Source organism: Astyanax mexicanus, chromosome 25 (assembly GCF_023375975.1).
Source record: "Astyanax mexicanus isolate ESR-SI-001 chromosome 25, AstMex3_surface, whole genome shotgun sequence".
Taxonomy (NCBI): Eukaryota; Metazoa; Chordata; class Actinopteri; order Characiformes; family Acestrorhamphidae; genus Astyanax; species Astyanax mexicanus.
In genome coordinates, this window is record NC_064432.1 from 15,409,205 (window position 1) to 15,425,166 (window position 15,962).

The 15,962-nt window shown below is 37.6% G+C and overlaps 1 protein-coding gene across 20 annotated transcripts in view; it reads left to right on the forward strand.

Annotated features, from left to right (window-relative positions):
• Nucleotides 1-15,962, forward strand: part of LOC103042950 (neurexin-1a) — a 562,201-nt gene that overhangs the window by 280,549 nt on the left and 265,690 nt on the right. For all 20 annotated transcript variants that reach the window (XM_049472543.1, XM_049472550.1, XM_049472551.1 and 17 more), the window contains 4 exons: nt 5,692-5,814; nt 10,108-10,489; nt 10,908-11,098; nt 15,226-15,399. In XM_049472543.1, the coding sequence (XP_049328500.1) occupies nt 5,692-5,814; nt 10,108-10,489; nt 10,908-11,098; nt 15,226-15,399 (870 nt within the window). The remainder of the gene's footprint in view (nt 1-5,691; nt 5,815-10,107; nt 10,490-10,907; nt 11,099-15,225; nt 15,400-15,962) is intronic.

Here is a 15,962-nt window from a genome sequence, read left to right on the forward strand (position 1 = left end):
TACAGGTATTGAATGTTCAGTTCCGGATCACAAATACAACCACTGCTAATCCTAAATGATCAATGCAGAATTCCATCACTCTGGAGAAAGAATTTCCACTGCTTCATAACTCTTTTACCCCTCTGGCCATGGCAGGATTATGAGTTGGCATGGGTGCAGCTGCTTCAGGCATCCTAATCTTTTGCCAGCCATTTTTGCCAACAGTGTTATAGAGATTAAACTGACATCCATCCATCCATCCATCCATCCAATCCCAACATCAGTTAGACAAAGAATAGTTAGAGTCGACTGAAGTAGATTTTTTTTGGTTTTAAGTGGTGAAGTTAAGTATCCAAAATCCAGTCACATACCAAAGTCATACTGATGTTAACTACTAACATGGTTGTACGATATTGTGATCAAAATCCAATACCTGCAAAGCTTCATAAATGGTGCATCCATACAACACAAAATTCTAATATTGATTGATACAGATATGTGGTTGGTTTTAAGCAGTGGTGTTAAGTAAACAAAATCAACATCTGTCTAACACTGGAGCTTAATGACAACCTAGTTTTTAGACAAATTAGTTCTAATCAGAATTTAAAGGTCTACCGAATGTCACATAACCTTATATTGACACTTAATAATTTAATAATGAACACAATTTAATAATAATTTAATAATGAACATCCTATTGTCAACACAACGTGAAATAGTAATGTTGTTACACATGGATATGTTGTTAGGTTTAGTACTTGGTGTTAAATTATTCCATACATTTTTTTCCAGTGTTGAAGCTTGATGTTGGCCCTGTCTAGGGTTGTTTTAACATCTGTCTAAATGTTAAATATTGATGCCATTGGTGTCATTTGTTGCTTTTCGAATGTGAGACATCAGAGGTTGATTTTAACCTAATTCTAGTTTAGAAGAAATGGAACTTTTGGAATGGAAATTTCCAGCCAAAATTTCATACATTTCCTAAGTCCATTTTTGGATTTGATGGACGCATGACCGCTTTCCAACCAAAATTCAAAATCTGTCTAATGCTAAAGTGTGATTTTAATCCAGTGTTGCTTTTTAACAGATGTGTGGCTTGGATTTTCAAACCAAATTGAATGCCGGTTAAATACTTAAGCTTGACATCAACCCAAAGTTGGTTACTTTGATAGATATGAGACTTTTGATTTCCAATCAAAATTCAGCAGCTGTACAGTACAATGTTGGGTTTTGACGTTACAATTTTCATTGCCAGATGATATAAATTAAACATCTATTAAATGTTTTGAGTTTGACGTCTTTCTGGCGTCATACTGGCGTCTGGTGTTTGCTGGGTTTCCTTTTTTTTCTGGGACTCTGGAACATGTGAGCCTATTTATAGCAGTAGCAATATCACTAGCAGATAGCAGGAACTTTTTGCAGAACCTGCTTGAAAGATAAGTCCTCTCAGGTACGAGATGCAGCCCTGGACGTCTGTCTGAAAGCGATCGATGGCAGACAGACCGGATTCAGCGAGCGTGAACACTTTGTCCACTTCATGGCAAGCGTGTTGTCGGCTTGCGTTCTCTAGACACCGCGCGCGCTCTCTCGCAGTCTCTTTCTTCAAATGAGAACATCTGGTCCCGTTTTGGTGTTCTCCCACTTTCCTGTGCAGGACCCGCTCACAGGGGAGCTGTAAATGGCTTTCCATGTCAGTCAGGTCTACATGCTGTTCCTTTTCCCCGTGCCGAGGGAAAACAGAAGCTCTAAACTTGGCAGACCGCTCCGCCGAGATACGTGTCCAGTCGCGCCGATGCCGGAACGGTCTGTCTCAGCCGTTAATGGTGGGGCAGTTAGAAGAGGGATGCGCTCTCTCTCTCTCTCTCTCTCTCTCTCTTCAAACCCACCCACTTCACAGCTTTGTTTTCCTGAAAGCCATTTCCCATCCTGCAATGACCATCATTATACAGTAGAGTGAGTAGCACTTTGAATAACCGCTCTACCAAATAATGACGGTCATTATACCGCAGAGCCTTTGGGGAGCCGATGCAGCCCAGATTCAGAGCAAGTCTGTAAATAAATATACATGCTGCAATTTCTTCAGATCTTCCGCCACATTACGTACGTTGAGTCTGAGATTACGCTCTGTTTGTTTGAGTGTAGTAATAAAGTGAACACAGCATAGTTCTGAGTTCATAGCAGAGCTGCAGAAAGCTAAATATAAAGTTACTAAATATAAAATATAAGCTAGTTGGGACTGCTGGTCAATGTTCTACTCAGTTTGATCCAGTGGTTACCCATAATTCAAAAATACGAATTTGAAGGGTTAACAATCATGATAACCAGTCTTAAATAAACTGCGTTTACTATTAGCCATGGTAGCACTCTAGTGTTAGCACTGTAATGTGAATAAACCCTACTGAAAGAAAAATTATTTTTATCTTTGTAAAAAAAAAATATATAAAAAGTTAATTATAAGTAAATAAAACAAAAAAGCAAGGCAATACTCCACAAAAAAAAAAAAAAAACTAAAGCTAGGCAGTAGTCATTATGCTGTTTTTTTTTATTATTCTTTATTCAATACGCTGCCATTTTTTATATGCTGGATAAATTAAGTTAATAATGCACCTTTTCTGAAGGTGTTGGCTTGCAAGCTTTCTGGAACTGCTTGTATTACACAAAATATATATTTTTTTTTTTAGCTGTTCCAGATGTGATATGTTGGCAATGTCGCAAATGACCCTAATGATGCTTAGTGCCTAATAGCTGGAATAAGATCAAGCTAACTGGTCAATTTTAACTTTTAGTTATTGTTTAAAAAACCTTGAATTATGATTTTTTTTTGGTTAGTAGTACTGCCAGATGTGACATTGGTATAATTTATTGACATTGGTATAAAGTATAATGCATTGCGATCAACCGGTATTGCAACGATAATAGTGATGACCTGGGATTAAAAAAGGTTTGTCCTATTTTGACTAAATTTGGTGGAATAACTGGAATGTCGAGAACCTGACTTTAACGGCATTCCCATTTTGGGCATCTGCAAGGCTCTCACGATTTGAAGAGAGATTTTTATGATTGGTTTGAGGCCTTCAGTAGGGGGGAATGGGGGGTCCCATTTGAAGCACAGTGGTTTCAGGCCTGCCATCAAATGAGATGATTTACTGTACTGTAGGCTACTCATCAAATATGGTGCTGGGCACCCAACAAACCCAGCCCCACTGAACAACTACTGTACATGGCAGTGGCAAGAGACAGTGGATCATACCATTTGTGCGATGGGAGACTGCTCTATTTTAATCCTTAATCCTGTTTAATGATCTACTTTCTAAATTTATTAGAGACGAAGTTCTGATTAAAACATAAGAAAACACAACTTTTTGCTTTCTCCTTTAGGGGTGTTGAGACTTATTTTCAGGGTGCCTAAAAGGAGCTAGGGATTCCCCTGCTGCATCGTCTTTGGTGGATCACGTAATTTTTTTTCCGGATACAACATTGCAATTTTTGCTTGGCTGTTATTGACTGATGTGTGAAAGGCTTCTTCAGAACTGTGCAGGAAAGCGCTTGATGCTGCTCTAGTCCACTGTTTAAAAAAAAATAAAGTCCTGGTAATTTCTGCGCGTGAGACACACAAAGTATGGCGTGTGAGTGTGTGAACTACTTAAAATATGTGTCTCACGCCCAATCTGTGAAAAGAGGTGACCGAATCAAAGCATAAGATCCTGAAAAGTAGTGTTCAGAATTAGCCACATTAGCACTAGTGAGCAAAATGCATTGGGTACAATTTTTCCCCATGTTTGTTAACTTTCTGAATTAAAGGTATTCAGCAAAAGCAGCCCCCCTGCTTCCTCCCCTTTAGTTAAATCCTGGCCGTGCTAACATGAAAGATGCCCAAGGCCTCAGACAAGGCCTAAACTGTTTGCCATGTCGATCCCCATTTCTATTCCCCCCCCCCCCCGAGCGTTTAGCTTAGCGTCGCCACGTTTCAATAACACATCTGCATGCCTCATGCAGCCTGCGTCCTCAGATGGGTGGGAGAAAAAAAAAAAAAAAAGCTGGCACTTTCTACTCGACAGAGAAAAAAATATCATTATGTTGGCACATCATTCATAATTCATATCTCTGAGAGAGGAGAAATCCAGCGCTAAGGATATGAATAAACAATATGGAGTGTTTGTATAAGGCTGACTTCCTGGGTTGAGCCCAGAGAAGCTGTGGATGGTCTGAGCTTATACTGTACTGCCATCAAGTGGAGATTAGAAGCACTACACACTTAATTCTGCACAATTTAGCTTTTTCTACCTCACAGTTTCTGAAATAGTGCACATGAGGGCACAATCCTGCTCCTGCTGACCTGTATTCCATGGGGAGCTTAACGTTTAGGAGCTTTAAGAGTCTGATTGGCACTTCAGCATAAGTGATGTGACAAAATGGAAATTTCTACAGAACTTTTTTTTTTTATTTTTTTTTTTTTATTTTTGTCATTCAGCTGACCCATACGTAGAAAGACAATTTAGACTCCCACTCTTGTGCAGAAAGACGGTCTTGACAAGTCTTGTCTCTCAGAAGTGTGGTGTAGACTCCTCTGCTTCTGCCTAGTATATACATTAAGCTGTCAGCAGATAACTGTAAGGTTATTAAGGTTAATTAGCAATTAAGGGGCCCAAGCACATATCTGGGTTTAAGGGACATTCCAGGATTTTGGTACATTTCAGGGGGGGTCACTTCTAAAAATTTGATCTTCAATTTGATCATTTTTAGTCATATATTTATTAAATACAGGTAATAGACTATCAAAAAATTTGATTCGTCAAGCTCAGGTATCAAAGCATTTTTTTTAAATTTGATTATGCAATATATTTGGTAACTTACAGTAACAGGGTTGTGAGTAACAGGGTTCCAAATCTAGGTTAATCTAGGTTGTGGTTTACCCCAGGAACAGATGCTAACTGTAGAATTGAGCTATGTATACAAGATCAAGGACAAACATGGTTATATAAGTATATAAAGAAAAAATTGACTCTACTCATTATTAGTCTTACACTATGAGTAACAGGGTTGCGTTCACTGAGTGACACACACAACTTGGACAAACATATTTGGAAAAAAAACTTGTTAGAAAATTGTTAGAGCACTTACTCTTGGTCTTGCCATGTGGGCAGAAAATGTCCTTGTGATGTCACTTCCTTCGTGACAGTAGACAAATATTTTTAACTTAATAGCATAAAAACTGTAACATTTAATACAATGTAGAGCAAAGAAGTTGTTTTTATAAGTAAAGGAGATGCATATCAACAATATACAAGAGGAAGTCATTTATTTAGAGCTTATTTTAATTGTTAAATTTGCCAAAGGAGTTGGTCAACCAATGAGTGGGACAAGAGAAAACGGCCATTTTTTTAGGTGGTCCAAAGGTATTCGATCTTTTGAATAATATCTAAGGAGCTTATTTTTCCACCATATTTTACAGTTTGTCTTATAACAAGTACATTTGTCACAAAAAATAGTCATTTAGATATTTTGGATATGTACATTTGAAATTTAAGTGGTGGGACAGGAAATGTACCAAAATCCTGGAATGTCCCTTAATTTACTGTACATTTCTTATGAATGTTATGACTGTAACTAATTTGCCTTTTGTCTTCTGTGTTGTTGCTTTTTCCTCCTTGTCTCTCTCCCTTCCTCGTTGCTCGGGGGCATGTGTTAACCCGTGTCTGGACTGTCCCGCAGGCAAGGGGCCCGAGACTCTTTTCGCGGGCCAGAATCTGAACGATAATGAGTGGCATACAGTGCGGGTGATGAGGAGAGGGAAGAATCTGCAGCTTTCTGTGGATGATTTACAGACTGTTGAAGGTAACACACTTTTTTTTTCTTATCAGTTTTGTTCACCAATTGTTCTAACAACCTGAACATTAAAATAAACCCAACATCAGGGTCATGCAAATTGAAAATAGCAATTTCCAGGCCTGGATAAGTTTTGGAAAAACTGAAAAAAAAAAAACAGAAAGTTTTGGAAAAGCAATGGAAATTTGCTCTACAAATCTTTGTGTTTCAGTTTATCGATGGAGAAAATCTATTTTGACCCAACAAATACATCAGCTCAGAGTTTATTCAGTAATTTAAAGCCCTGCACAGTGGAGCTCTCAGGATCTGACATGTATTTTATAATTTAACATTGTGTGTCAACATTTTATCTGATTCATTTTACTCCCACTATAATCATCTTTAATTTTTTTGTAGTTTTAGTTGATTTTTGCTTCTATTGTCCATGTCTGCACTGATATTTTAGAAATCGTATGGTCATAAAAACAAAATTGACCTTAAAGGCATGGAAACGTCTTGAAAAAATCATGGAAATTCATTGGTTAAAACGTGTATGAACCCTGCAACATGCACATTCTACTAAAGTAGCCTTTTGCTATAGAGTGTGTACAAATTCTTAGACGCCTGCAGAAACAGTAATAGAAATGTGTGTCTGTATAGGAAGCATTTATTTGTTTGAAAATAATGGAGCAACATTAAAAAAAAGATTACATATAATCAATATATTGTAACTGCTGTGATTTGTTGTGTTCAAAGCTCTCAAAGCTTTAAAGAAGTCCAGTATTTATTCCTTCCATCTTTTAGATATATACCATGTCTATTTGTGGTTACAGGTGAGAATTATATAATGCATAAATAATTCAGAGGAGTAGAATTTGTTTATTTGGCAATAAACAATCTTAAATGTAGATTAGTAGAACAAAATCGAACAAATGAGACACAATATTAGAACATGTCATTTATTTTTTCAGAGAAATGGTCCACTAGTACATATGTGAGGCGCAAACATATGTAAACCTTTGATTTCAGTGTCTGGTGCAGCAATAACTACAATTAAAGGTTTCTGTTAACTGTTGATCTGTCCTGCACATCAGCTTAACAGAAATCTAGTGTTGATTAGTTAAAGTCAAGACCAAACCAATCAACCAAATGTCCTTTATTTTTCTTTAATCGTTATTTGGTAAAATAAATAAATAAATGAATAAATGAATATATATATATATATATATATATATATATATATATATATATATATATATATATATATATATATATATATATGTGTGTTAGGGTCATTGTTTTGCTGCATGACCCATTTCAGACAGATGTCCTGATATTTGTATTTGGAATCTAATGATGTTCTGTAATGTTGCAGGCTAATGTTCCTGGAACAGTTTTAAAACATTGCTATAACTAATTTTTAACTAATAGCTGAGGAACCTAAAGTCTAACTATACCAAACTTATCAGTATAAAGTATAATAATAAAGCTATTATTTTCTACTGCATCCTTTTAAGTGCATTCTTCAGCATGATTTGCAGAAGCAGCGTTGAGATCAGACAGTTTGAAGGGCAGCTAAAGAGAAAGACAAAGAACAACTACCTTAAAATATGGGGTGTACATATTTTACAGGGGGCGTGACTAAAATTGCAAACATAATTTGATGGAATAAATGCTTTAAGATTTTTTTTTTTTTTTTTACATTGTGCATTATTAACAAAAAATGTACTTTGTCCTGCAACATTTAATGTAGTTAATCTCATTATGAGGGCACCTATAGTATAATCTACTTGTATGCCACTTCACTTGTCTCCACCTCTGTCTTAAGTGCTGCCACATGTGTCATTTGTAGCTCCGCCCCCTCGTTACCTCTCCAGGTGTCTCCAGGTGTTTTCTGTTACTTATGTGTATGTATAGTCCCTTTGTTTCAGTGTCTTGTGTCGGTTCTTGTATGTTTTCACATCAGTCAGATTGCTGTTTCTTTGTTTTTTCAGTCTTAGTGTTCTTAGTGTTTCCCTATTGTTTTTGTTTTACAGATTATTTGTTTGTTTTCTCATCTCCCGTCTCCCTGAGAGGAGAAAAATCTGGTGAAAATTTCTGGTCTTTTAGGTTTATATTTCAATATATCTCCCAACAGCAGCATATCCCACTGTCAGTTGTTGTTTACTTGTGTTCAGGTAAAGTACTGCTAGACTTAAAGTACTGCAGACTTAAAACAGTCCTCCAACTAAAGGAGAGCTGAAGCCAGTGTACATTGGCTTCTATTAAAAGTGTGCATTGAGTCAGCAGGTTTTCTGATGAAGAATAGGTTGAAAAACGCTGGAGGACTCTTTTAAAGTCTCAGCAGGGCCAGAACCTCATTTTAGGGGAAAAACCTGGAACTGAAAGTCCAATTTAAGAAAGTTCAGAAAAGTGTTAGTTCGACACAGCATCCCCTGTTTAAACACTTTTTTTCTCAGTTTACATCAGAGTGCTGCCAAATGAGGCCCTGAAGTCTAAAGTTTTTATGTGTACAGTAAACTCATACTGAAAAGTCTGATACAAGAAGCTTGACAGCTCACATTTGGTTGCAGTTTCAGTTTATAGCTAGTCTTATATAGCTATAAAGGACAGCACTGAAATGAAGCATTTTCACATGCATAGGTTAATATAAAGTTAATATAAAGTTAATATACACAATCACCAAACTGGTTTGTTAAGCACATCATGTTAATAAGAGGCTTTTATATAAAAAATAAACCTCTTAATTGAAGAATATAGAATGAACACAGAACATTTAAGAGCAAGTTTTTAAAGTTAAACAGGCCAGACTGGCAAACGTTTAAATCTAGTTCAAATTTAGCTTAGCTTATTTTTTTGTTTGTTTGTTTTTTTGCAACTTTTTTTTATCTTGCAGTCTTATTATGATTTTATTATTTTGACTACTGTGACATAAAATATTAGATTTAGATTTTAGTTAGTCAAGAGACAGCATTGTGCTTTGTGATAGTTACATGGAATGGTGGATTCAGTTCTGCTTCACTTTTCTTCTTCTTCTTCTTCTTCTTCTTCTTCTTCTTCTTTAGGTTGTAGGTGGGTTGAATCCAAAAATGAATCCAAATGATTACTGCCCCCTTTTACTGTGATTTTCTACAGTAGTGGGATTATTACTGTGATTTTATTATTTTCAAGTTAATTACTGTGGTTTGGGCCGCATTCAGGGTATAATACTGTAAAAGTATTTAATTGTGCAGAAACACAGTATACCACTGTGGATTTCACAGTGCATGTTTAGTGGTGTGTTTTTACACGTTATTCATCAAGGGTGTCCACATTTTTGCCAAAGAAAAGTTTTTTTGCACACCTCATATAGTGAATGCATTCAGCTACTCCCAAAAAAAAAATCCCAAAAATATATTCATGCCATAAAGGGTTAAATGTTGTGTAAAGGTCATTTTTCCCATCATCAACATTAAACGTAGTAATGCGTCCATAAGTCTTAACGCTCAGGTGGATGTGGTATTAAATTTCTGAAGCTGTAGGCATTTATGGTTCTATAGATCCTGAGCAGAAAGTGATTAAGTCTGTCTTTTTTTAACTGTCTATGTATCTGTCTATCTACATATGTATGTCTCTCTGTGAATCCCATTATAACCCTGCAAAACTAAAACAAGCTTTTCTTCTTTTTTATTTAGTTTTTTTTTGTCTTTCTCAATGCCTGTCTTTCTGCCCTCTCTCCCTTGTTGTCTTTCTTTTCCTCCACTCACCCTCTCTCTTTTGTCTTTCCCTCCACTTACCCTCTTATATATATATAGAGTGTATAGATATCAGTATTGGGACACCTGCTTTTTCATTCTTTCTTTCACTATTCTTAAAAGGGGGTAAAATATGACAGGATGTGTGGGTCAAAAATGGGGGGGAAAAAAACTGTACATTGTTTATGCATATATTGTTTATATTGAGATTATATATATATATATATATATATATATATATATATATATATATATATATATATATATATATTTATAAATATTTATATTGAGAGAGAAACTGTACATTGTGACACCTGCTCTTTTACTCTTTCTGTCACTGTTCTTTTTTTACTATTTTTACTCAGAGTGTATGCTAATTTTGTTTTTCGGTACATATATATTCAGATTATATAAACATTTTATCAACCTTTATTTTAAAAAAAAATGCTAAAATGCAAAAAATGTTATCTACAAACAATCTATCCCAGTATATTGAATAATAACTCCTGTTTTTTGATACATATCATATTACCACCTTCTTGCCTATATTCATGTTCTGGATCTGACTGTCCCATTTTCCCTTTTTAAGGTGAGATCACAGGTGACCACACCCAGCTGGAGTTCCACAACATCGAGACGGGCATCGTCACCGAAAAACGCTACCTCTCCACCGTGCCGTCCAACTTCATCGGCCACCTGCAGAGCCTGGTCTTCAACGGCATGGCCTACATCGACCTGTGCAAGAACGGAGACATCGACTACTGCGAGCTCAACGCCATGATCGGCTTCAAAAGCATCATCGCTGACCCGGTCACGTTCAAATCGCGCTCCAGCTACATATCCCTGACCACGCTGCAGGCCTACTACTCCATGCACCTGTTCTTCCAGTTCAAGACCACCTCCTCAGACGGCCTGATCCTCTATAACAGCGGAGACGGAAACGACTTCATAGTGGTGGAGCTCGTCAAGGGGTGAGTGGAAGTGAAGCGCCTGTGTTTACTTACATTGACATTTACATACTGCTGTCCCATGACTTTTGCCATGTCAGTGTATGTACTGTATGCATACTCCTGATTGGCATCATTGGTGGACATGCTTATGAATTGAATTGTTATGCAGAGGGTTTATTTTTATTTATTTCCTTTAAAAAAAAAAAAAAAAACTTTTTAGCGCTCTCTTGTTTCCTTGGTAACGGTTCACCAGTGCAGGATTAAATATAAAAAAAAAATAAAATATTAAATATATCAAAAGTGACTAATAATTATGTACCAGGATAATGATTTATTTTTTTCCACCAGTGCATTTTTATATTAATGACCATTGTTTTGCTAAATGTGCTGTATTTGATTGCACTTCCAATTAAAACCTGCTATTGATTTCTCTGCACAGTTACCTGCACTATGTAGCGGACCTGGGGAACGGAGCCCACCTCATTAAGGGCAACTCCAACAAGCCCCTAAACGACAACCAGTGGCACAACGTCATGATCTCCAGAGACACCAACAACCTGCACACGGTCAAAATCGACACCAAAGTCACCACTCAGACCACCATGGGCGCCAAAAACCTGGACCTGAAGGGTAAGTCATTAGTACACTAGTTACTAGTTACTAGTGCAAATTCTCAACTTTAATTATTTGACTAACGCTGTGTTAAAATGTTTTATGTTCTATTGGTCAATTCGTCAAGGAATTTTGACACAATGTAAGCGCCCTATTTTAGCAATTTATAAGAGAGACATGAATTTTGTAGCACACAGTTGGATTTAGGGCATGTCAGTTAGGTCTGTGAATCTTTGGGAATCCCACAATTGGATTCAGAATCGATTCTTGGGGTCACGATTAGATTTTTTTCAGATTTTTTTTACTGTCGCGCGGAGCTTTTTACCTGTCTTGCGGAGCTCATATACTGTCCTGCGGAACTCAGCTACTGTCCCGCGGAGCTCATCTACTGTCACGTGGAGCTTTTTAACTGTCTTGCGGAGCTCATATACTGTCCTGCGGAGCTCACCTACTGTCCCGCGGAGCTCACCTACTATCGCACGGTGCTTTTTAACTGTCTTGCGGAGCTCATCTACTGTCACGCTCTTTAAGGGTGAATCCCATTTCTCCCCTTGGCCCTACCCCTTACCCCTACCCCTTCATTTCGAGTGTAATCCTTCCCCTTGGAACAGAGTTACAAGGGGAAGGGGTAAAATCCTACCCCTAGGAATTGGGACAACCCTTCAAGCACCCGGTGAAAGGTGAATCTTATTGAAAATAGCCTCCATAATATACTAGAAATTGTATATCACACTGGTTCCCAACACTGGTCCTGGAGCAGGTAATGTGTTACAAAAACAATATAATGTGCAAGAATATGGGTCCTCAGTGACAGAGGAATCACTGGTATATCACAATGACGTTTGTCAATGAACAATAAATACATAAATAAATAACACTGATTTATGACCAGGCTACTAGCGGTGGTGTGTAGGTGACCCTGCTGGGCTGATGTGATGATAGCAGTGGAGCGCTAAAGTTCAGTAGGGGGCAGGAGGTGCAGAAATTAATTAATATTGTCCATTCCTTAATTCCTCTGTGATGGGGAGCTGAAATTAGCTCTGATTATTTTTTATTTGATTTAATTTTTCCGTTCCGCCTTAAATGCGGAAGCGCCTGCTGTCTGTTGCACCATTTAAGGTGGAACAGGAAAGTTAGCTAGCTAGCTAGCTACCGAAACGAACTACTAGCGAACTTTTTATGCTTGTTACGAAGAATTCAGCCATAAAACATCAAAACTACACAATAAACTAAGGTAATACAGTGCTAATCGTAATTTTTAACATGGAAAATACTTTCTTTGGTCGCTTGTTCCGCCATCTTGCCAGTCATTCTCATACCCCTCGGTACGAAGTGTGGGTCTGGAAAATCTCCGTTTGAAGGGCTAACTAGCCCTACCCCTTACCCCTACCACTTCATCCTAACAGGAATCGGGACACCCCTATCCCTTGACGTGCACGCGCAAAACAGAGGGGTAGGGGTAAGGGGTAGGGCCAAGGGGAGAAATGGGATTCACCATAAGTGTCTCGTGGAGCTCAGCTACTGTCCTGCGGAGCTCTTTAACAGTTAAAGAGCTCCGCAGGGCAGTAGCTGAGCTCCGAAGGACAGTTAAAGAGCTCTGCGGTACAGTTCAAGAGTTCCGCAGGAGAGTAGCTTAGCTCCGCGAGACAGTATGAGCTCTGTGGTACAAGTAAAAGCTCTGTAACATGATAAACCAAACAGTGTGCCAGTTGTCATTCCCTTTAAGAGCCAGGTGTGCTCTGACTTTGGCGCGTTGATATCTTAACAGCTGTACATAAGCAAGCGATATTCTTCCTCTTCTAGCTGATGTCTGTTCATATAATACAAAAAAAACATGACGATGAGGGTTTTGTGATGTTAACATCCTGTCTTATTCCATGAACTTATTGGCTGTTCGCAAAGCAAAGATCTGATTATTGATTTACCTGTGTAAACTTACACTTTTTCAATAACTTGATTGCTCAAAGTCATGTGAATGCATTGAACAGATTACTGACAAACTCTGCAGATGCTCTGCAGTAATCGGATTATGACCTTCATTTAAACTGCACTCGGTCACCACAAGGTGTCTTCCTGCTCAGAGATTGCCAGCACAGGTGTGAATCTCAGAGGCTTTTATAAGTGAAATATCGTCTGCTGATATACTGTACTGTATTATCATATCTAAAGTGTGAAAACTGTCTAGAGAGAAAAAATCATACTTAAAAGATCTTACATAATTTGGTGATTAGCTCATCTCTAGACTCTCTTCTCTCATGTCTGATTTGAGGCATATGAGTTGAGAGATTAGTTTTTCCTGCTAATTTCACAGTGAATGGAGTCAGAGTCAGAGTGTAGACAAACCGCAGAACCCACAGCAGCAGTCTGGTTCTCTGTGAGAGTGGGAAGTGCTGTTATTGTGGACGTCAGGAGGGACGTGAGTTTACAGGGTCAGTTCTGCCATATGGCCGAGCAGCCGAGCCGAATTCAGCGGACTCTATATCGCAGTGCTCGCTGGGAGGGTGGGCAGTGAGTCACCCGCCATACGTTTAGTCGTACCACTAGAAACGGGTACTGCCTTCTAATGAGGCGCGTCAGTGGGCTTGCACCATGTACTGTAGTGCAGAATCGCAGAATGAATGTAGTTCAACTTATTTAGCGCCTTTCTAGAAACCCAAGGACACTTTACAGCACATTACACATCAACACTCATCCTCAAGCAGCAGCCAATAGCGCACAGTGTACTCTCAACCGGAAACAACCGTCCACCTGGAGGACTGCATCAGGCACTAAAGCATACACACACATTTACTTACACACAAACTTACATACATACCAGATCAATTTAGAGTATCCAGTTCTCTCCATGTTTTTGGGCTGTGGGAGCAAACCGGAGTCCCCGGGGGAAACCCACGCAGACACGGGGAGAACATTGAAACTCCACCCAGATAGGGATTTGAACCCAAGACCCCAGCGCTGGGAGGCGAACGTGCTAACCACTAAGCCACTGTGCCGTTCAGGACAGATTTTGACCTGTGTTGAGGTCAGAGCGTGCAGTAGCATTCCTGAATAATCATTCAGTCCTCTCATATGGATGATATAAAAAAAATAATAGATAATCATCAAATCAAATCAGTCGTTTTAACTATAGATTGATCATGATAATAAATATATACCTAAATTGTGATACAATAAATAAGCAATAACACTAATCTTCATGAAGTTTGAGGTTTATGTAATGTTTATGTCATGCCTTTTTTAGATGAGTTTATTGGCTGGTTGCGAATCATATATTCATGCAATCTATAGATTTATCTTAATAATAAATAAATAAATAAATAAATAAATAAAACAAGAATACTATTTTCTATGTAATTACACATTAACAACACTTGTAATAAAAGTGTAACTAGTGAAGTTTTGGTACGTAATCAGGGCTATGACTGTTTTTAATATTAAAAATCGTTACAGATATTCTGCTATCACTGACAGACACTAATACACAAGTGTAATTATATAACCTGTACAACTGTAATTCATATCTAACAATGTGTTATTATTATTATTATTATTATTATTATTATTATTATTATTATTATTATTATTATTATTATTATTATTATAGATTATTGTGCTGTTCTTTGCCTTACTGCTATAAATGCCAGTATCTCATTTCAGCATTATACATGTTCACCACTGGAGAGCAGTATACTCACACTAGTCTGAATGTGTTTTTTTAGCTGCACTGCCTTCACCCCACCAGTAAAACCAAAGGGAATGATTGTGTACTCTATATGCAGTTTACATTTTTTGTTTATTAGCTCAGATAATATAATATATTAATAATAATATTATTAAAAAAATGATGTATAAATTGTGTGAGGGTGTTATCTGTTATCTTGAATGAAAAATGGGATCAAATAAAATGTAATGATTTTTATGTATCACTTTGTTTGTCTGTTTATGTATTGATTTTTAATTTGTGAGTAAGTTAAAAAAAAAAGGTGATGAAGTTCCCATTTAATTTTGTAGACCTTTGTAATTAAGGTAATTCGGCTGCTAAAACTGGAAGGGAATTGTGTGTAATTTGTCACAGTGACATATTGACGTGTATAATTAAATTTCAATTATTTATGCTTTAATATCATATTTTTTCACATCTACAGGAGACCTGTATATTGGAGGTGTGGCCAAAGAGATGTACAAAGAGCTGCCCAAGCTGGTGCACGCCAAGGAGGGCTTCCAGGGCTGCCTAGCATCCATGGACCTGAACGGCCGGCTTCCTGACCTCATCTCGGACGCTATTACGTGTGTGGGGCAGATCGAGAGGGGATGTGAAGGTGAGACCGGAGCTGGCCACTAGAGGGCACATTCAATTTCTTCCTTTCTTTTTTCCCCTTTTTCTCCTTTTATGTTATTGTATTAAGTACATTTTTGTGGGCAGTGTTTTTATTATTACCAGTATCACAGCTTTTTTCACAGATTTCAAACACTTTAGGACATTAGGACTTCATTTATGGGAAGAGCTTCTCTTTAGATGAACTTTTTTTTTATCTAGACCACCATTCATACACAGGGAACACAAAAACTAACAACTAGCTGTTTTAGTTATATCCTCCTGAGACCCTGCGTCCTCAAATGGGGACATTACTGCTTCTCTGCATCATGATACTTAATCAGTTAAAATGTTGACCCTTTGGCCTCATATGAAGACACTTCCAGTACCAACTAGTAGTCAAACGACAACATTAGACTCAATTAAAATATTAAAATAAACTATATATCCCCATTTAAGGACATATTAAGGAAGTTTTTGCAGAAGTTTTATTAAATAAGTTTAAAAGTTAAAATACGATTCTGCACTCAGAACTTTTCTCCATGGATTGATTGAGCAATTCCATCC